The sequence below is a fragment of the Epinephelus fuscoguttatus genome, linkage group LG21 (genome assembly GCF_011397635.1).
Source record: "Epinephelus fuscoguttatus linkage group LG21, E.fuscoguttatus.final_Chr_v1".
NCBI classification, from domain to species: domain Eukaryota; kingdom Metazoa; phylum Chordata; class Actinopteri; order Perciformes; family Serranidae; genus Epinephelus; species Epinephelus fuscoguttatus.
Window position 1 is genome coordinate 13251908 of NC_064772.1, and position 26005 is coordinate 13277912.

A 26005-nucleotide genomic window follows, 5' to 3' on the forward strand; every position below is an offset into this window, starting at 1 on the left:
AAATGATAAAAAATGTTGATCAGTGTTTTCCAAAAGCCCAAGATGATGTCCTTAAATATCTTATATCTCCACACCCTAAAGTTAATCAGATTACTGTCATAGAGGAGTAAGGAAACCAGAAAATATTTTTCATCAAAGAGGCTGCAATCAGAGAATTTTTACTTCATTTTCTTAAAGAATTACTCAAATTGATTAATCAATTATCAAATTAGGTGGTGAGTAATTTAATAGTTGACAGCTAATGAATGTACTGATTAACTGACTAATACTGACTAAAACTATGCCACTTTTCTAGTGGATCATCATCATTTCAAGTACTATTCGGACGGGATTAGTTTTACATAGGGATGTGGACCAATGTCAGTTTACCACAGGATGTCTGTAATATAAATGTCCAATTTGCACGAGACAAGAAATCTCTGTAATTCTACCAGAGATGGGAGTGGTAATTCGGTTTGCACCCTGGTGTCACCTCCCTGTCGGCATATGCGTGCTTCCTATGTAATAATAATAATTAATCATTAGCCCAATATGAAATTTTGCCATGATCAGGATTGTGTGTACACAACAATTAGCAATATGGTTTTATATTAGGCCTACAACCTGAAGTCTTGTGGCTCTGAAAAGTGCTTTCTTCTCGACCTTTTTGATTGGTCTCCCACATAGGGCTATGCGATCATTAGAAGAATGTCCACTATCACCGAATGCTTCTTCAAGCAACCTCCATCATCAAAAAAACGTGGAAAACTAGTTGTTAACGCGGAAAAATGGTTGTTAACAGGACTAGCGAAATATTTGCATACATTTTTAAAGAGGATCGCGTTCACATGGGATTAATATTACCCAAGGTATTTTCGCCAGACCATTTCACAGAAGGTAAAAGTTGCTGTAATTTTTTTACTGACATTATCCGTAATGTTTACAGACAGGGGCCTTCGGACAGGACTAAAATCCCTGGTAATAATTATTTTACCCCATGTCTCCACGATAAACTAATCCTGTCCGAATAGGGCTTAAGGCTGTAGCACAAATCCTGTAGTATAGCAACTTCTTCATCCCCTACAGTAACAAAGCTACTGTAAAGCCAATGTATACGAACACTGTCTTCCAAAGAAGAACAACAGTTGTTTCAACAAACGTCCCAACCAGACATATGCTCAAGTGACAAAGCACTCTAGCAAAGGAGGGATCAGGTGACCGTATTATAAGCAATCAAGACCACAGATGGAGTAGGTCAGCCTGGTTGATTTGGTCCCCAAAACATCAGATGAAGTTACTGCAGAAAGCTGACAATAACCGAGTCACTCCACTGCATGTAAACACAGTCTCGTATGAGACTTATTTTCCCTCTGCTACTTCCTCCCCATCTGTGTGTGCACCAGTGCAGAGACAGATAGTTCTAGTCCCTGCATGTTCTCCCCTGTGAGACATGTCACACCTCCTGCTCTGCTGCTTGTGCATTCATAAATGTTAACTCATATGTAAAAGTGGGAATGTGCAAATTTCTATTTTTAATTTTGATGACACCTCTTGTGTAAAGCATCCACTGCTGCGGTGTTGTTTTTTCACATTACACTTCCCAGAGACAACTTGTTAATCAGACTGTCCCTTAAAATTTACCTTTGATAATAACGAGTCTCTGTTTTCACAGCTCATGTTTACAACCCAATTCTTAATAATAAAAATAACACATTAAAACTAAAGTAAAAAGGACAACAGAATTTGACAATAAAAGACAACAGATGATAAGATATATAAATGAAGGTAAAAAAGAAATAGTAAGACAGTAACAGTAAGAATAATGAAAATGAGAGAAATTAAAAAAAAACGCCTTTTAATGTGTGAATGATATGTGTATTTTATTGTATTCAAATTCATGAATGTGTCTTTGAGTAAAAGCGCTCTATAAATAAAGTGTATTAGTATTATTATTTATTTATTATTTGTTTTAGCTGTTTAAATATGTTAACATCTTCACATCTTCACAACTTTGTTTTTTTTAAATTGGTTACGGTTTCAAAACCTCATATACTGCTGAAAATGCTGCACGTTAGTAGCTGCGTTGCATTCTGGTATAATTATGTTACTCTCAGTGCCAAAAAGAATGTACATAAAACTTTATTATGTGAAATTATTGTTTAATGTTAATTTTTTAGTACCTGTCACTAGTTGAGCAGATGATCCAGTCTCGATTGTTAGGACACATCACCGTATTTGCTCCCAGTCTTATGGCTGTTAAATGGAACAGAACTGCTTTAGCACCTTTGTAAACCCATATGAGAAATGAATGTGGCCAAGGAAAAATAATTAATTATTTGCCCAAAGCGAGATGTGAAAACAGAGCCAGTTTTGAAAGTGTGGAAAAATTCAGTATAGTTCTCTCAGGTGAGCATCGCTGGAAATACTGAGCAGGACATCTAGTGTGCTCTGTGTTAATCAGCAGATTTTAGAACTAGCATACAAAAACATGTTTGAGTGTTTCAACTTTACACCTTTCTGCTCACCTAAACTCTAGTTCTAAGAATAAGCTCTCTAGTATTGTGTCGATGCCAAGCAAAATAGTTGGCAAACCATGAAAGCCCTTGACCCAACCTCCTACAGAAAGGAAGAAGTGAGGAGTATCTTGGCAGATAGCTCCCATCCTGTTTTCAGCCAGTTTGAGTCTGGGAGGAGCTATAGTTGCTCTCTGGCAACTACAAATGTATTTAAGAAGTCCCTCATCCCAAGTGCCATCAATATTCAGACAGACACTGAAATTAACTGATTTATTGTGTAAAGTGTTCTTAATGACCTTGTCTAGATGTTTGTTTCACTGTTTGTCTGCTTTTTATGTTTTTATGCTTTGTATGTTACAAATTTCCACCCTGATGGATAACAAACATATTTTCTGCTCTATTCTTTTCTGATCTGATGCCCCTGTTGGCAAGATGACATAGTTTCTACCTTCTAGAACCCATTGTGAATGACATGACAAAATATTTATATAATTATATATATATAATTTTTTTTTTTTTTTTTTTTTAACCTGCTACGGTTATGGTTTTAGTTTGGTTTGACGTGTAAAACTATTTGGTTTTGGTTAAGGGAATTTCCAGTCTTTAAAGACACCAGTGTTAGTAAGAAGGAGGATGTGAACCATAGTGTCAAAGTGTCAAGGTCATAGGGTTTTGCACAACCCAATCATTCACACTGAGAGGTTTTGTGTTTCTATCCCCGTAACAGTGTCTTGCTACTTCTGCCTTCCCCACAAGAGGTCATTTGTACCTCAGCACTTAGGTCATAGGCTGTTTTGGGCGTTGGGGCAAATGACCAACACATTTGTTTTTCTAATAAAGACAGATGTAATGCTACTGGGCTGACAAATTTGGACCTGCCTAAAATGATGAAAATGCTCCGAGAAAGACTGCGTCACTCCACTTTCCCTTGTTAACACAATCCCTTTGTCAGGGGCCGAGTACAGCGCGTCATGTCCTGCTCAAGAAAACCTTTGCGGTTTTGAAACAAGTGACCTTTGGGTACCATTCCCCTGTTCTTCGTTCCTTGTCTTTCCACCTGTCCAATCTCAGCATTGTCTTGGTGCCAAGTTGGGCCGAGGTGCCACCTCAGCCCAACTCAGGGCTTTGCCATGCATGGCAGGCAGGCAGGCAGGGTTTCACAGCACATCAGGGGGCTAATGAGAAACAGTATGGCCAGGGGATAATGCATCCTGACCTGACAGGCCATGAAACACAGTCTGCCAGCCATGTCTCTCCCGTGCTCTGCTCTGCCTTCCATCCAAGCTGTTCTGACACCTTCAATCTGACTTAAGTGGATCTGGAGGGTTGCTGTTTGCATTTCCACCTCTCCCGTCATACCCCACTTCCCCTCTTTGCTTCTGCAAAGTCCAGTGGAGTCCCCTAAAACATACAAAGTTGAAGATGCACTGCTGCAGCTGGCGTATTCCTTCTATCTACACGGGCAGACAGATAGAAATGACAAGAGATTGGTAAAAGAAAGATAACATCACCACATGAAGGCAGGCTGTTCCCTATCTGATATGTTTCCCTTTGTGCCCAAGCAAGATGGGAATATCTCTCAGGATCTAACTTGTGATGAGGAGGGAAGGGAATTGTGGGAGGCGAGTGCCAGCCAGCTCTGGTCTTGACTGTGCAGAGGGTGAGCTGGATGTAATTTACACTCGGCCCACCTCAGGGAGCAGCATGAGCAGAAGAAAGCATTACCTCCCTCCAGAAAGCTGCCCTTCCCATGTGGCAGTGAGTGTCGGCTTTCATATAAAAATGGATCCATTGCTATTACAACACCCCACCTCTCCTCTGCTCCCACCTCCCACTCTCTCACACTGAAGGTGTTTTGTAGATTAGGAAAAAAAAAATAATAAGAGAAGGGGAATGAGCAGGAGATGATGACCAGAAAAAGCGGGGCATGGGCGGACCGGATGGCTGTCACTATTTCATGTCAAAACATTAAAAGTAGCACGAGAGCTTTGTTGTGACAGAATGATTCCCGGGGCTGCACCATCCCATTCTCCACTCAGATGGAGACAGACACACTAAATGGCTGAAAGTAATTTTTCTCCCCTTTTAGCTGGTAGCAGTTTCCAAAGAAACTGTGATAACAAAAGGCTGATATTCAGCGCCGTCTGTTCCTCTGACTGGAACTGGCTAACGTTTTCAGTTTTAGTCATTTTTAAAATCTACAAACTGATGTGTTTATACTGCATCATTGACAGATGACTAATATATGATATTTTATTTTGGCATTTTCATTTCAGTAAGTGCTCCATTAGTATGAGGTTGCTCTTCTAGCCGTCATAGCTGCCAGCCAGAATAATAATTCAGCATTCAAACCATAATTTTAAATTTCTGCGATGTCTAACAGAGGCACAATTTAGAGCCATTAAAACCATTTGGGTCACACTATCAGAGTCTTAACTTCAAAAAGTTCTGACCACATGCATTTAGAGATATTAACCAAATTGGTTAATTTGGTTCTACACTGTAATTTCCGGTTGTCCATCAGGTTTGATTTGGTGGCACAAAGGGAATATCTTTATGGCACAATGCAGGAAGAATAAAGTCAAAACTAAAGTCTTGTTTCTATTAAGCAGTCGGTTAAGGGGTTGGATGACAGTGATAAGTTCATAAAGGATGGTACCAATAGAACCTTTCCATACCTTCCCGATATTTCGTCACCCCTCTGTCGAGGTATCTAGCACTTATCCTATACTAAAAGGTTGGGCTAGAAACACTGCAGTGTGTTGTGTGTCAATAGAAAATTTACACTCATGCTCGACAAGGACAAAATCCACAAACAAAAAACCTGCTATTTTAAAATATCCCAATGACTGCGACAGAAGCTCAGAGTATTCCAGCTTGTTTTGAAAATGTCACGCAACCCCCTTCCAGATACAAACGGTGAGGTGTAGGTGTTCCTCTGCATCATAGATGAAAAGGAAAAACAGGGAGAGCTAAATGAACAGTGATGCAGCTACATCTATTACCGTCTGGTAACGACCCCTTCACCATTTGAGATTACTCTCTTTGGTGGAAACGCACAACAGATATGTGTTTTAGGTACATGTCCTCCATACAGGTTACATACTGTTTTAAGGGTACTAAACCAAAAGTGTTGAAAACGCGGAGAATAAGAGTGATGGAGTATCATCTTTGAGGCAGAATGTTGCAAGGATTATGACAGATGTGGTCTAAATTAGCATCTTCTAGCTCATTGTTTTGGTTTTAGGAACGCCAACTTTATTGTTGTAATACACTCTTACCATTCTCAACAACCTCATATCCAGCTGCTACCAGATACAGCCTGTATGAAATAATGAATGTAGCCACCATGACATCACCTACCGGGGCTCCCATTTTGAAACCTTGAGTTCAGCATTTTGGCAGTGGCCATCTTGGACATTTGGAGCCAGAAGTGACCATATTTGGATGAGATGGTAGAGCTGTGGAGGAGCAAGGGATGGATCTGACTTGTAGACTGTGATGATGCCTCATGGACAGCCTGTCAATCAGAGCAGCCTGCCCATAATTATGCATAACTTTAAGCTTTAATATAATCTAAAGAGGTGAGTTAGGTAAAAAGAAAATCCCTTATACAGTTGTCATGAATGTTGAAATTAGCCATAGAGACCAAATGATCTTACTTTAGACTGTAAACATGTTTAACAGGGGTCTATGGGGATTGACTCACTTCTGGTGCCAGCCTCAAGTGGCCAGTAGAGGAACTGCATTTCTTGTGTTGGCTTCATTTTTCAGCCTTGAGTGTTGCTGCTTGGATTCGACTGATAGTATATATGTAAGTAAATCTTTAGGTATAATGTTCCCAATAAAATCACCTAATTAGTGAGCTGTATATTGTCAATGTCTGCAGAACATCTACAGACAAATTTAGACAGGTAAACAGTCTACTGTTTGTGAAGTATGAAAGTGAGACTTTGAGTATATAGAAAAATAGACCACAGGTATTTTCACTGCGGTAAACTCATTTCTTTTCCTTGTGGGAGAGGTCTGGCATCCTATGTGATCGATACCCTGTGGGACCCTGACCTTCACGGGGAAGGGGATCAATCCCTGAAGCTTTCACCCTCTGCATCGACCCCCCATGCACACACACACATTTGCATTTTTATTGTCTACACATTACAAGTTAATTACACAGCGCTGCTTTTTGCTGCTCTTTTGCTGCTCTTTTGCTAACTGCATTAGTCTAATAAAAGAATCCACCCACTTTCTTTTTTTTCGTTTTTTTTTTTTTAAGTGTTATTTGCTGAATATCTCCTGTTTGCCCTACAGCGAGAGCTAATTATCTAAAGCGGTCTAGCACAAAATTATTTGTGTATGCTCTGTGGTGCATCCAGTCGGGTGTCATATTTTGGTTGTGGGTGTGTTACTGTTCTCACATGAAGCCTTTGGGGACTGCAGAGTGCCAGAGTTTGTGTTTTTGTGACATTTAAGTTAGGCACTAGTATTAGCTGTGCTTTTGTTTATGTGGTAAAGCTGGCTATTATCTGTGCTTCAGTTTAGGCCATATTCTAGGGCTTAGTATGTTTTAAACCTGTTTGGTTGTACAGTGTCATATACCTTTTCTGAGTGGCCATAATCAAAGGCAAGGGGGAGAAGCCTGCTGTCAGAAGAAGAGACGAGACACAGTACATCATGCAAAAGATGGTACTGGCACACACTTTTGGACAGTTGCTCCTCAAAAGCATTTATGGTAAACACATGAGAATTGCCCTAACTAGAGCCAGTATTTGGTTTGTATGTTCTGAGCTACTGTAGACACATGGCGGTGCAATATGGTCAGTGGCCATGCCATATATAGATATAAACAGCTCGTTCTAAGGTATGGTAGACGAGATGTGTCTTATTTCAGGTGATTGTACACTAAAGAAAACATACTTAGTACATTTAAGTCATGCCTACTATAAAAGGATTGTTCAGATTTTTTGAAGTAGGATTGTATGAGGTGCTTATTCATAGTCAGTGTACCACATACAGCAGATGGCGATCAGCACACCCTCAGTTTGGAGAAGCATACAGGAGTACCAACACAGAAGCTAAGCATTGTACTGCTGTGAACGAGGGCAAGAGCAAAAAATATTTTAACCACCTAAAAAACGGCCAACCTAAAAAAGAATGTATCAGTTTAAGTGTATGCTTTATTTAGAATATTTTCACCGCTTTACAGATAAGAGATAACCAGAGGAGACAGTCCCTAAACTTTTCAAAATAGAAAGTACAAACAGATAACTCAAAAATCTAAAATCAACTTAAATGACTACGACAGGAGAGCCGAACACAGAGGTGGTCCAACACAGTGGTAGCCAACATCATCACAGCTCCCTGGAAAGCTACTGCTCACACCACAGCTGGCTGCCTTGCGTCACCGTCATATCAACAGGGACACCAACCCACTGAATGTGTGTGTGCGTGGAGCCAGCTGGTGGGTGCTGAAATGAGAGATGATTAGGAATGAAAGATAACTGCAAATTAAGTGACTGAGTATTGATTGAATGAGTAAGTGGGTGAGTGTGTGAATCTTGCTCTTGTTAGGTTTTACTGTTCTTTTAGAGTCCCATCACTCTAAATTCAACCAGTGATCATTGTCAAATATCCTGATGGATAGATGGAACAATAAATATGTGGATCATGCATTTTACTAGTGTGAATCTACTGGGATTGGGAATCTACTGGTATGTCTGTATGGCTATGTCTGTGAGCTAGTCTGACAGTCTTTGATTTGTCGTAAATATTTGAGTGAAAAAACAACATCTTAGTTGAGTAAGTAAGTATATTTCAGGGACCGTCTTCTCTTTCTGTACGCATAATAAGTTTGACTGGTGGCACACTGATGTTGTGGTTAAAGAGGCTGCCCTTTATCCACAGCATCACAGGTTCAAATGTCCAACAACAGTTGATGTTCCCATCAGCAGCCATCATGTCCTGTCATCGTCCAAAAAACAAAACACTGACCACCCACCTGCTTAGTCACTGTCTTACAAGTCATCTTTGATAAGAGCATTAGCTACGTCTGCTGTCAGGTTAATATCTCTTTCACAACAGTCCATGTGCATCCTCAATAAAAGACTTCAACTAATGCGTTATGTAATGCCAGTTTATGTAGGAGAACTTTCATAGTTGTTGATTCAGCTGTATTGTCATTTGTCATTATGTACTTTGTGGTGCTGTTGAATTGTATTGCGCTATACTGACTGGTGTTTCTACTATTTTGTCAGCCCCATTTATATCAAAATAACATAAACTCTTCTCTGCATAATGCAATACAACAATTCAACAATTCCACAAACTGCATCCTCCAGCATGATCATGGAGCTGAATCAGCACCTCTCTGAAACAGTTTCCACAAAAACTTACTAATACAATCGTCATGAAGTTAGGATTTATTGCAGGTAGTGCTTGTTATCTGTACTCAAACCTTTAAAGTATCAACTGAAGTAACCCAGTACCAAGCAGTATTGAAACATCTCCAGTCAAACTATGCCTACATTTAATTATTTCTGAGCTCGGATCCCAGACTGTCCTGCATCCTCACCAGATCAGTAAACTTTCTGTTGCTGCCATGTCCAGAGCCGCTCTCCAGTGAACAGTCAGGTTAACATCTGCCTGGTAAACACTAGCTAAGGCAGTGGCTAACATCCAACACAGAGCCGCTTAAAGGTCACAGTATCTCACACTGACACTCTGTCATTTAACCCCCAACAACCATTAGGTAACATTATCCATGTGATGCTAACAGTCCCACTCCCACACATGCAGCCATACAGTCTGTGGTGTTATAAAGTGGAGCATGGTATACTGACAGACTTTGCTGTTCAGCTTGCATGGATGCAACCAGAAAGTTAAATAAACTGAGTGTATATTACCCTGTATAAAGTGTCACACCATGATACCCTTTTAAAAGTCTTTGAAAACTTCTCTGATATAATCAAATAGAGATAGGGACCAGTACCTTTCAAGAAAGGTGATCATTTTGTCTACTGTATTGTCATTGCTATTTTGGGGCATACTGGGTAACATCCAATGAAACTCCAGTGGTTAAAGCTCAGGCAACCATATTTGCACCTTGCACTTGCCCCAGATCAAAGAGAAATAATTTTAAATATCTAGAGGAGCTGTTTCACATTTTGCTTTTTTTTGCTTAGTAAACTGGCTGCTTTCTCTGGCTATACATTAATGGAGATTTATGTACATATTTACCGTACCAATACAGAATGAAAGTGGTACCAAGTTAAGCATATTTCCAAAAAATCCAACTAATCATTTTAGGGTTTGGATGACTTAATTTCTTAGCAATCAAGTTACTAATTTTCTGCAGACATCTGGTCTCAATTTGCTCCCCTTAATGAAAGGTAAAAGAGAGGTCTGATGGAAAAAAAAAGACGTGGGCAGAAGGCTGGTTATGAATAATTTCACTGAAACCCTTGAAAGAAAGATAAGCCACGGAGGAGTGCTTACGTCAGCCGGATAGCGACCCAGCAGTCCTCCAAATGTGCCATTGTGCACTTCCACAACTTAAAAAAGTTTAATCTGCCTATGGAAGCTAAATGTTGCTCCTCTCAGGTGTGCATCTGTAGTACACGCTGTTCTGTTTTGTAGTTTCCACATGGAAAGGCTTTGTTTTGGAGGGCAGATGCTGAACCAGGTTGTGTTAAGTCAGGTGTCTGGGGAGTGTGGAGAACAGGTCAGCAGATGAACATAATGGTCAGGGCAGACATCCAGCTGGGACGTGTTCACCTGCCTAGAAAACCCTAGATATTTCTGAAAAAATGTCTTCAGTACCAGCTATAAAATCTGTGCCAACTGAGCTTGAAGAACTTCTATGAAATTGTAGCACTTAAAAACAGATATACATCTGTAACACTGATCTTAAATGTAGAACAATCAGAAAATTGTAATAGCGGCTGCTGAGAGGGCTTCTTGGCAACGTTCACTCAGCATTTCCAGAAGCCTTTACTCATGCTGTAACTGAGATGAGACAAACGAGGGGAGGCCTGCTGAAGAGTAGTAAGTGTGTTGATAATTGTCTCCTTGATATTGATGTCCATTAGATAGGTTTACAGCACCCTGATCCTCTCAGTACCCCTACGTGCACACTTGCATGCGCATATACAACGCCTGATCCCTTTCCCTTCCCACAGTGCTGAATCTGAGATTCCCAGCACTTAGCATTGATTATTAATGGAAGGTTTGAAAAGAAAAAGGGGGGCAGAAACTGATCTTGCTCTTTATGCACATTGGCGTTAAGAGAAACCTGTCGGGGGGATCACCGCCAGTCTCTTCCCAGAAACCCTACTGATGGAAAGTGCATGGCTTGTGTAATGAATTTCTGCCCAGAAGTGTGTGGTCAGAGGGTCATGACAATGTTTGAGGACAACGACTGCTTACTTTTGCCATTGGTCTGAACATTAATGAGGACAGTGGGGGATGAGGATAAACGTTATTGTATCAGATGAACTGAGGAAAGCTGAGAGTCCAGAGGGAATGGGTTGATGGTTTTGTGTTACAGTGGATCTAGAATTTTAGCCTCTTCATATTCTGTAATATTTTCTGACCATCCTCTTCTTGGACAAAATGAAACTCATCAGAATCTTCAATGTGTGGTGTAAGCTGCATGGAAACTGAGCATATTAGGCATTTTTGTCAACTGTCTCAAAAGGTAAATAATAATCCAGTCAGGTGGCACCAAATCACAGTGAAGAGGCTGCCTGAAAATGCATTTTCTCTAAGTGAGCTGCTGTGTACTTTGTCAAAAGTGACATTGTGTCATTGTTACGAGTGTAGCGGGGTTTCTCAACCATGTCTGGTTCCATAATTCTCATTTCAGCACTTGCAGAGTTGTTGTAATCTGTCAAGCTGCCATGTGAGTCTGAGTAGGATATTCTTTTTATGCAAGATTTTTCAAAGATATATCAAACAGAACCCATGACCCCAAGAGTTTTAAAAGAGCCCACGTAGGTTCCCTGCTTCATCTTGAAATGTAACTACCTGTGAAATAAAAAAGACAGATGCTGACATCCAGCTGGCAATAACTGTTTGAAAAGCTTAAACCTTAATGTGCTAAACAAGACAAGGTCCCTATATAAATAATATGCAGGATTCCTAGGGTCATGAAAATCCAGGAAAATTCATGGAATTTTGCAATCATGTTTTCTAGGCCAAGAAAAGTCATAGACATTGTAAACATCATTGAAAGTTTTTGAAAAGTAATGGACTTTTGTTGTGCGTAGTAAAATTGTTACCGTAATCTTCCGTGGTTAACCCTTCATGTAATATAACAGCAACTTTATTTTCTGTTGCTGCCAATGTAATATGCGTAGAGTGTGACATTTTGTTTACCATCTCGTACCTTTCTTCGTTTTCTCCCCACATTTCATCTCTCCCATCATGTATGCCAATTAGGTTAAATTATGTTTGAATAGAAATTTAATCTGATATGTTTGAAAAACATCAGCTAAGACAAAAACTGTTATTAGGATCCTTGAAAAGTCATGGAAAAGTTTTGAAATTTTGTCCATGAAAATGTGTGGGAACCCTGTCTATAGTTTATGGTCTAAAGTGCATTTTGGGTGTGTTAAACCACTTTTGCTAGTTAAAGGGCCAGTGTGTAAAATGGGTTGAAAACAGTGACATCAGTGGTCAAATTCTAGATTGCAGGGCTTACTCGCTCACCCCTCCCGTCGGGTAAATGACGGTGGCCTCATAGGGACAAAAAGCCTTGCGCACAAGTTTTTCAGGAGTAGGTCTATCTAGCGACGAGGTGAATGTTTATTTAGAAATCTAAGCCATGTTACGATACTGTAATGAATCCCTCATGAGCAGGAGATCAGAGTAGCGTTCGGGAAAAAGGCCAGTTTATTTGAGCACTCCAGAAACTCCGGTAACACTCCAGGGGGTAAAAGACTCCGTCCCAAACTCTGACTCTTCTAGCGTAAAAGACATACTTCATAACTTTACACACATACTTGTTTACCATACCTAGCGGGCAACCCCTCCCCTCTCTGCTCCACCAATCTCCAGCCCGCACACTGACTGACAGCGTAGCCTGTAAACAGAGCTCAGCTGTTTATTTAGCCTAGCAATATCTCCGGACTATAGTAGCTGCAATGGACGACTTTGAACGCGATTTTGTAGCGGACACAGACCCAGAGCCATACCTGTTTGAGCCGGAGCATACAGATGAGGAACTCCATGTGTTTGATGCTGAGCGGGCGAGAAGAGAGGCTGAATGCACAGAATGGGATTCGGTGCTACTGCTACCATCGCTGGGGAGATATATCATCAGGAGGAAAAGCGCCGTAGAGAATGCATCACAAGGAGTGAAGTTGCGTCCTCTTTTCCTCGCAGATGACGGTTCGGGTTCATTCTCTCCTGTTGCGTGGTAAGTGTGGTCCATACGCAAACTTTATAACTAAAAAAACTTTTCACTACTCTCTATTGACGAACTACTAACATTCTCTGCTGTTTCCTCCTCCTTCTTCCTTCCTTCCACTGTCTTTGTTGGTTCATTTATACACGCGAAACACGTTCTCTGGCTGGCTGGATTGTCCGCTCGGGCTGCCTTACATACATGGCGGCGCAAGATGGCGACCTCTCTAAAGCAAGACCCTTGCTATATATATATAAAAGCATAATTATACAACAGTTAGTTCCGGCCCTGCAATCTGATCAGTTGAGAGACAGTAAAACCGTGATGATATTGGAGTACAACATCACGGTTATTTCACTCTGTATGTATCACTCCGCCTCACAGCTGATTACAATCAACAATCAAATCAAAACTGATGGTTAGTGTTAGTTAGGTCAGCAGTTGCATTGTAGGCTAATTAATTCATCCACTGTCAAACAGCCAAAAATATGGATTTATTTCCTAAAATAAGTTTTGAATTGAACTATGAATGGTCATCAGAGGAAGATGAGGGAGAGGAGAAGCTGAATCCATCTGAGCACACATCCAGGTTTGTCAGTGTTTCATCAGCGGAGCTCAATGACTTGGAGAAAAGCAACATACTGTCAGATCAGAAGGCAGAGTTGGCTGTGCCTGTGAAGCAACAGTCCATCATGCAGTCACCAGAGACTTATTTCACCGGCTGCACAATTAATGGAAATGTGCAGATAACTGTGTATAAAGAGTAAGTGCCTGGTGCACAATGTCTGCGTTACATGGCAACGGTGACAGCGGAGTCCTGAGGGAACTATTTTTGTTGGCGGAAGACAAATAAAATTCTTAAATTATCTATTTTGTCCTCATTTTTCAACATTTCTTAATCAGCCTTGCTTATTTAACTGTTGAACTGTTGTATAAAAGCACTCGAGTTTGTGCAGCCTCGTGCCTACGACCGAATCACAGCCGTGACGATATCATAGTACAACATCACTCCCTCTCGTGTGATATTGCTTAATTATAAGGCTACGAAAACCAAACGAATTTTATTTTATAGCGATTATACACTTGTATAAACATATTAATGGGTAGAATATTCAGATTCAGATTCAGATTGACAATAAACCATGCCAAATATTACACACTGGCCCTTTAAGTGGTTGCATAATCTGGACACAAAGTAACGCGCAAGGGGCAAAAGGGTTGAATTTAGTCCCTTAACTAATTAATATGTGTTTTGGACATAACATGATTTCAACCAATGAGAGTGTCATCTCATGGTCCTAGATGCACCTTGCGTACTGCTATTTACATGTTGGATTCGGCAAATTGGAGAAGCGAATGGTTTCTTGCTAAGAGTAAGAGCAGTAATTTCACTGCAGCAAATATTGTGGGACATTTAGACAGTGAAACTAAAAACTGTAGTTAATTGGCAGAGGAAACAGAACTAAACTTTTAGCTTCTGAAATAATCAACGAAGCAACATTGCCTCTTGTGTGTAAATGCACACAGTGTCTCTCTTAATAGGGATTCACCTGCCCGACGAAACATGAAGATAAAATTACTGAGATTTCTGAACAGAAAACCTTTTGTCCAGTGAAACACATCACACATAGTAATGCAGTCATTTTTCCCACAGTACAAACAGAGGCCACCCTTCAAATCCCAGGAAATACTCAGTTCATTCTGACTTTAGACCAGGTTTTTGTTGGTCAATGGCAACATGAGGTGACCACACCTCATTTCAAGACCTTCACACCCATGGACACACAGATGGTTGCAAATGCAGTGGTGGAAAAAAGTTTTCCGACACCCCATGCATTTGTGAAATATTGCATTAAGAATCACTCTTGGGTCTTCAAGTGCAATTTCTTTTAGTACAGTCACAGCCAAAATACTAAATAAATCCTAAAAAAAGCCATTAAAAACTTAAAATTGATTGGTTCCATAAAAATACATAAGAAATTTTGAGTATTGGGTCATTTTGGTACCAGTGATGAAGGTCGTTCTTTTTATTAAAAGACACAATTTTTGTTGCCAAGCTTCGTGTCTACATAAAGCCAGCACATTTGAAAGTTCTTCAGACACAAAAATGGCTAAAACAAGGAACCTAACGCAGGAAACACACCTGAAGATAAAGATTCTCAGCCAGGAAGGGTACAGCTGCCGACAGATAGCCAGGAAGTGCAGATGCAGTCCTTCAGCAGTTGGATACACTCTGCAGAAATACAGACGAACCAACAGCTTGGAAGACAAACCAAGATCTGGGCATCCAAGGGTTTCTTCAGCAAGAAATGACCGCATCCTGATCCGCATGTGCAGGCAAAACCGCCGAATGACATCACAGGAGCTTCAGCAGCAGTGGTCAAACCAAACTGGTGTCCAGTGTTCCACCCGCACTGTACATGGCCGACTTTTAGATCATGGCTTAAGGTCCTACAAGGCTATCAAGAAGCCCCTGATCAATGAGAGACAGAGGTTAGCCCGGCGTCGTTGGGCCCAGGCACACAAGAACTGGACAGCCAGGAATTGGAAGAAGATTTTGTGGTCAGATGAGTCCAGTTTCCAGCTTTATCTTCCTCCTACTAATGTGAGGGTACGCAGAAGGCCAGGCGAAGCATTATCTCCAGCATGTACAGTACCTACTGTCAAGCATGGTGGAGGCAGTATCATGGTTTGGGGACGCATGAGTGCTGCTGGTGTTGGTCATCTCACTGTCTGTGATGGCACATTGAACTCTACCAAGTATTGTACCATTCTCAAAACACACATGCTCCCTTCTGCGCGTGCACTGTTCCGTCGAGGTAAAAACTGGATGTTTAAACAAGATATTGCCTTGCCACACATCCAAGGCCAGTAGAACTTGGCTGCAGGAGCACAGTATCCAGGTCTTAGAGTGGCCAGCTCAATCCCTGGACATGAGCCCCATTGAAAATCTGTGGTGGATTATCAAAAGATCTGTTTCAAAGCATAAACCAAAGAATTTAGAAGAATTAAAAGCAGTAATTCAAGAAGAATGGGACAAGATTACCCCTCAACAGTGTGAAAGGCTCATGGGGAACATGCCAGCCAGGATTAGAGCTCTACTACGTGCCAATGGCAGGACTACTAAATATTAATTTGATGATGTGATGGTTTATTTATTTTTTGTTCAGTTTTGAACACATTCTCTGTTATTTGTTGACTTTGATACCGACAATGTTGAGAACTGACATATTGAAACTGTCAAGAATTTAGTTTTGTTAGTTTTTCTTGTAAACAATAAACAAAAAAAAATATAATTTGTATTTGTTTGTATCTGTCTAATGCAGCCACACCTTTTGAAACACAAAAAAAGATTTTTCCACAAATATTTCATGATAATATTTGAGATTGTGTAAAATTTTAAGGGTGTCCACCACTGTATATTTGATACCTACACAACATGGGTGCTGTCCACGGAAATGACAACAGTGTTGGTCTGAAACTAGCAATGACAGTAAAATTCTGACCTTGGGCTGGTGCTAGAAGTGAAGTCAAGGGATCACCAAGGTCATTAGGATTCATCCTTGCTGCACCATGAATGGCTGACAAATATTTATGTAGGTATTTTAGTCTGAAACCAAGTTGTGGTCCAAGCAATATTACCACCTCCAGCTTTGGTGCTGTCGTGGCTAAAAATAATATCTGCTTTTCAACCTCCTGAGACCTGTGCTTTTGTTTGGTACACATTTTTAATTTCTCCTAGCTATCTGGGACTAGTAGAACCTGATAGTTATGAAAAATGAAGTAGTGTATTTAAACAGGAAGTATTTTATTTTTCTTTAAATGATGTCCTCATATGAGGACATCCATACTCCAATCTAGTATTGTCCTTTTTGCCTGTAGTCCGTCACACCTAATTGGCCGGTGTGAAATGCTGCAATAATGCCGTAATAAAAACTACAAACTTTATTAAGCATAAATATCAACATAAAATCATATCAGGTTTTGTACCTTGTCCACCTTTGTATCGGAATCAGCTGAAGACTGATTGGCGGAGATGGCTGCCATCGTTTTTACATGGATTAGTGTGTTTTGGTTTCTCGCACAAGTGTCCACAAACACGAACATCAGGTCTTAGTTAAGCAGAAAGAAGTATAAGGTGCAGGAAACCCAAAATGTAATTCCGTATATGAGGATGCAGGGTCCCAGGGGGTTAAGAGATGTAATTGCTAGGAGTTACAAAGTTAGTATTATAAAGCAAGATAGAAGGCCTGCATACAAACTGTGGGCCAAGAAACATATACCAACATTAAATAGACTTGTAAGGAGAAAGGCCTCCAAGAGACAAAAGCGATGCTGTACAAAATGTTTTGTGTGATGATAACTTACAAAACTGTGTTATAACAACTTCATTGGCACAGTCTGGCTTATTGTTGGCGAATGTGAAAAAACAACTAAATCTAAAACTTTTTCTTTGTGGTTTTGACCAGTGAAAACAAACAGCAGGTGAGATCGCACCATTAAAAGAGAAGCTAGATGTGTTAAAAAACTTCATGACGACTCATTCAGATCATTTGGAGTCGGGCCTCGAGGGAGCAGTGCTGCTGATAACACCACCCCGTCTCTATCTCATCACAAACAACTCTAGCCTTAAACTGGCACGTGACAACAATCCAGATGCCATTTGGAAGTTTATCTAAAACGGAGTCATGAGCTGTGTTTTCCCTCAGCGTATTTTTACTCATCTTCCTGTGCCCTCTTCTGTCCCTTCGGACCTAAATGTGCGTCAGCAAGTTGCTTAGTGCTGTCCCAGCCTGCTATCTCTTTATCGGCTCCTGTCCCTTTCCCTTCATTTAAAAAAAAGATGGCACTGAGGAGCAGTCATGCATTGTTACTTAGATATTTTCTTTAACCTTGTCAGTTCTGGTGTCCATGGATAGTCAAAAATGTACTATTCTGAGGCTTTTCAATCCTGCCTAGAGTAAAACTCAGCATGAAACACCCTGTATGCATTTAAGATTAACAACCGAGCACTCATCTATTCATTATTTGCTCTGTGCCACATTCCCTTTGCAAAGCTGAGTCAACTAGAGCTTTGTTTGAGTCAGAAGTTTCTGTGTTTGGTCGACCGGCATCTGTGAGCAGATGAGGATGTGGGCCACCCTTACTCCCGTGGGGTCCTCCGTGTCCCTTGACTGACTCAAACCTAGTGAGCAAAAATATCCACATGCCTGCGTCTTCTGCGCAGCCTGAGGGAGCGTAATAATGCCTCGGCTAATCCGATTAACATTAACAATCCCACAGGGGAAATCGCTGCACATCTGCAGCGGACAGATAATTATGTTGCCTCAGATGTTTGTTTCTTTTTTGTGTGTGTGTTTGTTTTGGCGCTTTTCATGTCTTTGGAAGACCATCAGTGTTTTTTTGTGGGTTTGGATGGGCACCATTTCAGTATGTTTCTAGGTCTTTGTTGCAAACATGGGTGAAAGCCCTCCTCCTTGTCTCAAGGGCAAGCTTTGTATGATGTTAGCGGGCTCAGATGGATTTGGTTTTTTGAGTAATGCCAAGGATGGTTATGAAACGACACTGCACTTCACTGCTCTATGTGGTTTTAACCGTTACAGCCAAAGAAATGTCTTTTCTTTGATGTATTGCATGTAAATTTCTTCAGAAAATGCCACTGCAGAAATTATTTTACCACCGTGTAATAGTTGCAGTGATAGCATCCCTGTCTCCAAGAAATTACATTTATATGCAGCTAGACAGAAACAGCAAATAAGTTTGTGGGAAATAAAATGCAGAGCAAATTACATTTTCTATAAACATAATGAGGAAACACAGAGGCATCCTTTAGTAGTGGTATGAGATGCACCAGGTGGTGACATTTTTGATGCTCCCAGCAACTGGTGAAACTATAAAAATGGAGAATGTCAAGCAAGCAAGTTAGTTAAGGTGGCAGAGTCCATGGGGGTTGGGCAGGAGAGGTGGGGGATGGATCCAACAAACACCAACTTTCACCCTAAAGCCAAACTCTGTTCTTTTTTCCTAAACCTAACTACCTGCTTTTGTTGTCTAAACCCAACCATGTGTGTTGAAGGAAAAAAACATCAATTTGCGGTGCTGTACCAACGTAGTGTGTTTATTGCGAAAGAGACTAAAAGGAAATGTTAGATTTCCTGTGAAAATGGAAGTGTATCTTGAAAGACGACAACCTGACACGGTGTCCCAGAACGTCAACAACCAACGCACACAGGGTACCTTGCACGTCGTATGTGGATGTGGAAAGACCAAGCACGTCAGTATGTGACGAGGTGGGAGTGAGAATGTGTTTTTTAACATAACAACGTGCTTTTGTCGCCTAAACATGAGGAAGTAAACCTATAAACAAAGTATTTTAGCCTACGTTCTAAGCTTATTTTGAAAAGAGACTGTATGAACTTAATGAGTAGAAACTGTACTTTACATGTGAAAATGGAAGTTTGTTTTGAAAAGATACACTGCATGTAACAAGTGTGAACTGACACGCCATCCCAGAGAGTCAAAAAGTGATGCTGAAGGGGGTACCTAGAGCGTCATCATTTGACATGTAGGGCCATTGAGAATGTGGTTTTTTTTTTCTTTTGTTTATGATTACCTTTTCTATTAACTTGTGACCATGATCTTTCCCTAACCTTAACCAGAGTGCTTGTCACCACAATGTAGTTATGAATGCAATTTAGTAATATACACACCTAATTTCTAGGAGACAGGGAGGTAATGGCAGGTCACGTAGTGATATCAGTGGTACTCAGTGGTCGAATTGAGGGGGGATGAGGGGGGATGCCATCCCCTTTGTTAGAAAATTGACCAAAAAGCATCCCCCTTGTTAATCTAGAATCTGTGTGTGCAGGCACGGACGTAATTTGAGGGGGGGACGCAGGGTACATGTCCACTGCACTTCCCGTATCTGTGCCCTCCGTCCCCCGCACCTAACCGTCCAATTCGTTTTTAACATGTGCCAACGTGTTTTTCCGAGCCGTCTTTAAACGCACCATGAGAAGGCGCAAACACACGCTGTCATGTTGTGATCAGAGTCAGTCCACACAGACAAGACATGTGCTGCAGGGCAGTGCTGATGAGTGTTAACTATGTTCAGCAAAGCAGCCAGCAAGAAGCAAAAAACGTTGCACAGTTTCTTCCAAACAACCCGTGTAAGTTGAGTAATGCTGTTGCATGTAGATAATGTTAGCTAAATGATGACTAATTAATAGATGCCAATATATCAAGTTAAGCTAGTTAACAAGAACACTAATGTTATTGTTACCTATGTTAAATACCTTGCTAGCTAGTTTCATGCTAGGAATAAACCCACTCCTTCTTAATAAGAACTTGTGCTCACTATTGCTTTCCACATATTTTTTTAATCTTCATTGCCACAACAAAAAGAGCAGGGTCAGGGAGGAGACAGTGGACCAGAGGCCAGCCAGGATGATCATGCAGGGTCCTTATAGGTGAGGAGAGATTATAACTGGCTGAGAGAAAATATCTATAACATAAAAGTGACTGTGCGATTAATTTCTACAGCTATGTCACCACTACTATTCTTAATTCTATTTCTAAATTTTGCTTTGCACATTTATTATCTATATTACTGCAATAGATAGAAGAGGGACAGGGAGAAACCAGGCAGGTATCGGGACAGGGACCTGACAGCAGCACCAATTATCAGACCAAGGCTTCACAGATTAGGAGAAATTATAACTGGCTAAAGAAATGTCTATAGGATAAGAGTGACTCTAAGATTAATTTTCACAGCTATTTCAGAGCTACTTTTACGAATAATCTAAAATGTTTTTTGTCTGTATTGCAATAGCAATACTACTGCATTATTTGTGCTTTTAAAGGCAGCAGGTATAGGTCATGCCATTTTTCTTTATCTTGATTAATTTTGGACATCTGTGCTGTCATGTTTGATGATGTGTGCATGCAAAAAAATCAAAGCTACATTGCATCCCCCTTGTTAAAAATTAACAATTGACCACTGGTGGTACTACTACTCAGACCAATTACAGTAAATGTTGTAGATGTTAAATCACCTTCATTTTTCTTTTTCAAAGCCTTTCATTGATTAAATTGGACATCTGAGATGTCACAGTGTACACAGTATGCTAAAATGCTTAATTGCTGTATTATGCAACGATTGCACATTAAGGACTTGTTTGTTTACTAGTACAACTTCAAAGGACTTCACAGCTGGCTGCAACATTGCAGTGTGTTTGAGGCAGTTTAGTAGACAAACAGTGAGGTGCAGTGAGTTACTGTGAAAGTATTTAGCTGACTGTGTTTTGTCAAAATCCTGTATCCAAGTTTAAGAAGAGAATTTACAAAAACTCCTTTAATCCCACAGCAAGATCCATTTTGAACAAAGCCAGATTAATGTCACTACTTTTTAACAATGGTGTAATGTAATAAGTACATTTACTCAAGCACTGTACCTACGTACACATCTGAAGTACTTTTATTTTATTTGATTATTTTTATCTTGTACCACTTTCCGCTTGACTTCAGAGGAAAATATGTTGTTTTAACTGTACTGCAGTTATTTTATGACTTTATTTACTAGTTACTTTACAACTTAAGATTTTTGCACACAAACCGTATGAAAATATACAAATGCAGCTGAAACTATTAGTTGATTGATTAGAAAATTAATTGCCAATTATTTTGATCATCTTTAGCTGAGTACTCACATACTTTTCATTTTCATTACAAGACTTTTACTACGAGTAGAATAATTTTACAGTGTGGTATTGGTACTTTTATTTAAGTAAGAGATCTGGATACTTCCTCCACCACTTGCATTTGCACATTTATTCATGACATTGTTTGTGTTTTAGTGTACTTTTATGTGAGTCTTTTATGGGTGTATGTTTTTATGTTGTTTATGAATAAGACAATTTTCTATTATATGATAGAACATAAAGTTGTTTTTAATCGTGAATACTGCAAATGAACTTTAAGGTTTGATTTTACATCATTTTAAATTCCCTGTCATGGTTTGATGGTGGCACAGAAAGAAGAAAAAGTTCAACTTAACAAGGCTTTGAGGGGAGTAAAAAGATAAAGAAGGCCAAACCATATAATATGAGCCTGCTCGTGCACTTGCTATATGCCAGAGGAGGACAGCTGGGAGAAACATTTAAGCAAAATTTAAATAGGATTACTCCACTGTTCAGAGAGCGTCTACTGATGGCACAATCAGGCAGCAACTTTCAATTTCATTTTTTACCAAAGATAGAGGGCCCATTATCATCTCGATGGGAAACACTCACAGCTGGATGGCTGGCTTACTTATTTTTACTTTGTTTCTTTACACAACCTATGTCCTTCTGTCCTCCTGCAGGTCGGGATTCTCTATTTCCAGCCGAGTGTTTTCCGCTGCATCCTGCTGAGATGGGTTAGACTGCTGGGTTTTGCCACCGTCTACGGGACACTGACTCTTAAGTTGTACAGGTAACACATATATACACATAGTATATACACACACATCCACACAAAGCCATTTGTCCAACATTGTTATAAATAAGAGCCTTATGAAGTGTCAAGGCAGTACGTTCCTCCGCTAATTCATCACCAGACTACATTGCTGCACATGTTTAGGGGTGGATTCACTGCCTCATTAAGTGAAAGAGGGAAATGCCAAGTAAAGGTAATTAAGAAAACACGGGGTGCTTTGGCCCCAAATGATCTCCATATATAACGTGGTATTGAATGATGGTTGGCTAGAGACAAAACAGTGAGATAAATGTGTGTGAGATCAGAGGACGGGGAAGGACTGCTGCAGGATACAGTGAGGGAGAGATGAGAGGGAGGTTATCCAGCACTGAATAGCTGATAATGAGACAGGGGGTCTGCTGTATTTAAAGTAATGCACTTGAAATTGTTCATCTGAGGGGGCTTTTTTGTCAGGTGAATCTGTCAAAAAGGCCTAATGAAGATGCTGATTAAGAGGATGTGGCTAATGCGAGCGGGAGCCGAGTAAACCCTTAGAGGTGCAAGTTAACATATTGCACAGATCAATTTTTGATGGGGGGCTCATTAGTGGGGAGCGCAGTGGACACTTCATCAATGTGCGTGAAGGGCAGAGCCTAAGAATAGCAGCGGCTGGTCATGTGTATGAGCACAGTTTAATTCCTGTTACACAGCCTTTGTGTTTGTCTGTTGAGTTAAAGCTGCGTACTGTCATGGAGAAATGCATAGAAATAACTGCTGAAAATAATGTGGCATTTCAGAGCTGGAAATTCTGCTGTGTTGCATTATATTAAAACTGAAGGAAGAATACATCCATAAATACTTAAGCTTAAGCTTGTGTATTTCTGGGCTTGCTTTCAGTTGTAAATCAATGGTAATCTGACATCATGCTAAGAGCGCTAATGGCATGTCACACTCCCTCCTCCTTTGCTTTTGAGACACAAGTCGTTATTTGCAAACAAGGTACAAAAGAGTAGCACCATCTACCAACCAATATGGAAAATATGCAAGTGGCTGGTAGAATTGCTTCATTTTCCAGCCAAAAATACAACAATCATTTATTGAGTGGCTGGTAAAATTTGAACATCCATAAGCCATTTGGCCAGTGGACAATAAAGTTAATTTTGCACCATCTTTGCAAAGCCACAAGAGGTCCTGGTCAGAAAAAAACATTAATATATATCAATTTAAAGGTTTGGAGGTAGTGACCAATGCTGTCACTCTTCTGGTAAGATTACTCTCAAACTTTTGATGTCAAACTCGTGAAATCACCGAACAATAGTTAATACCTGCTACAGAGCATTTTACATTATATTACCACGATTACATAGTGAGATATCTACAATACACTTTTTTTACTCATTTGTCATTGCATGTGGACAAGTATGCCTTTCTATTTTTTTACTGGTGAGTCACCTTCGACAGCACAAACATGCCAGAAAAGAACTTAGTTAGAAAGCAGCATGGAGGCCAGTGGAAATGTTTTAGTGGTTGCTTCTTTTTATATTTCTTTTTTTATTGTATATTATATTGCCTTCTTTGTGGGAAATAGAAATGGATCAAAGGTCAAGGTTATTGTGACCTTGCAACGGTCTCATTCTCGTGAATGAAATTTGGACAGTTCTACTTGGCCAAGAATGAACTGATCAGAGTTGGTTGAAGTTCAAAGGTCAAGGTCACTGTAACCTCACATAACATGTTTTTGGCTATAACTCAAGAATTCATAGGTTTTTTTTATCCAAAATGGTCAAAGGTCAACTTCACTGTGACATCATAATGTTCTGCATAAAACACTTTTCAAGCCTTTATTCAATGTCATAACTCAGGAACAGAAGATGAAATACTGAATTGGTGACACTTATCTTGGGTGTCCATCTTGAAACTGTGCTGGTTATATGGATCTTCTGTGCTGCTGGGGGAAAAGTGTGTTTTTATTTTTTTAGCTTCTTTGCAGCAACATCCAATAAAAGTGTCTGCCCGCATGACTACATACGAGTCTTGACAGACGTGGATGTAAACTGTAAAAGCAACTTGACAGGTCACGGAGGCACAATGCCAGGCGGTAATTCTAGTTTGCTGTCATCATGTATACTTACACATAGTGACAGCAGCAGGTTAATGCACAGGTAATAAGGGCTGCTGAAGGGAATTCTGGGCATGTAGGAACTCACTAAGACAAGCAGGCCTCGGGAACATTCGGGGGAAGAGGGTAGTGAGGAAGAAAGAGTAAAGATTTTCCCTGATTTGATGCTGTCTTTACTGTTTGAAAATTATTCTATTATTATCTACAGTGATTATTTTTTGTAATGTTCTTCAAATGAGCATCTCAACTCCCCCCACAGGGTGCTGAAGGTGTTCCTCTCCCGCACCGCCCAGAGAATCCCCTATATGACCAGCTGGCGAGTGTTGCGTCTGCTGGGCATCATCCTGCTCATCGTCTGCTGGTTCCTGGTGGCTTGGACATCTGCCGTCTGTCAGAACCCGGACAGGAAGTTGGCTCTCATTGACGTGGGCTACACGCCTGATGGGCTGCAGTTCAGCATGTGCCTGCTGGATCGCTGGGACTACATGATGGCTGTTGGTAAGCCCCGTTACTGCCCTCTACCTCCATAGGGTGTTGTGGATTGATTTATACACACTGAACTCTATGTGCGAACACCACAGTGAGTGGGTTATTTGAGGTATTCATGGCATAAAATCAAGAAGTAATTTGTTTGGTGTGATAGCATTTGGAGTTCCAAGATGAGTAAAACTGTTTGCCTCCCCATACATTAGGCAATGCTCTTACGTTTCCCAAAGGTAGACATTAATCCTCTCCACCGGTACTTCACTTTTGGATATTTTCCTGCGTTGTGCATGGTGGAGAAGGCAACCAGTAACTGATAAAGGCAGATGAGAAATCAAAGATGCTCGGAGGGGAGCAGCATCTTGCATTGAGGAAATCTGCATGCTGTTTTACGTCTGCTGACTCAGGCTTAAATGAGAGAGAACTGCAATCCTTTTTGACTTCTGGGAAAACAGATGGACCCCCAGCAGAGGCTTCATGCTGTGATACTGTATACTGAAGTCACAATTTCATTCTGTTTATTAGAGGGTAAAAATAGGCTGGTAATAGGGAGCTGTGAGTCAGCTCTGACGTCACCTACATACAGCTCATAAATTACACACACAGCCAGGCGCAATAAATCGTTCTGATGTAGAAATCTGCACCTGCATTCACTCGCAGTCAGGGGTATAATTGTAATACATTTTACTTTTTTGCTATACAAAATGTAAAAAAAAAAAAAAATCGAACCAGTAAGGGTTTAATGTTTAGCTCAAGCATGCACAACAACACTGCAGCTTTAACGTTGAACTGGTGCATTTTATCTAAAACATGATATTCCATTTATTAAATTTTTATTGTATTCTTGCAGACTCGCCAGAATATTTCCTGGTTTATAAAGTGTTGAAATGTCCTTTTGATCAAGTCATTTTTTTATAATGGAGTCCTCTTTGTCTTATTTTTCAAAACAAGTTAAAAAAATAAACGTTCATATATCAGGACTTATGACTAAATTGTTTAGTAACTTTTTATAAATTAGTAATGAATCATTATTTTGGCTTGTGGTCATCC

General features: G+C 40.3%; 1 protein-coding gene across 2 annotated transcripts in view; it reads left to right on the top strand.

The window, feature by feature from the left end:
- gpr158a (G protein-coupled receptor 158a) overlaps window positions 1-26005 on the top strand; it is a 106174-nt gene that overhangs the window by 64302 nt on the left and 15867 nt on the right. For both annotated transcript variants that reach the window (XM_049565301.1, XM_049565302.1), the window contains exons 6-7: window positions 22262-22371; window positions 24732-24970. In XM_049565301.1, coding sequence (XP_049421258.1) covers window positions 22262-22371; window positions 24732-24970 — 349 coding nt within the window. The remainder of the gene's footprint in view (window positions 1-22261; window positions 22372-24731; window positions 24971-26005) is intronic.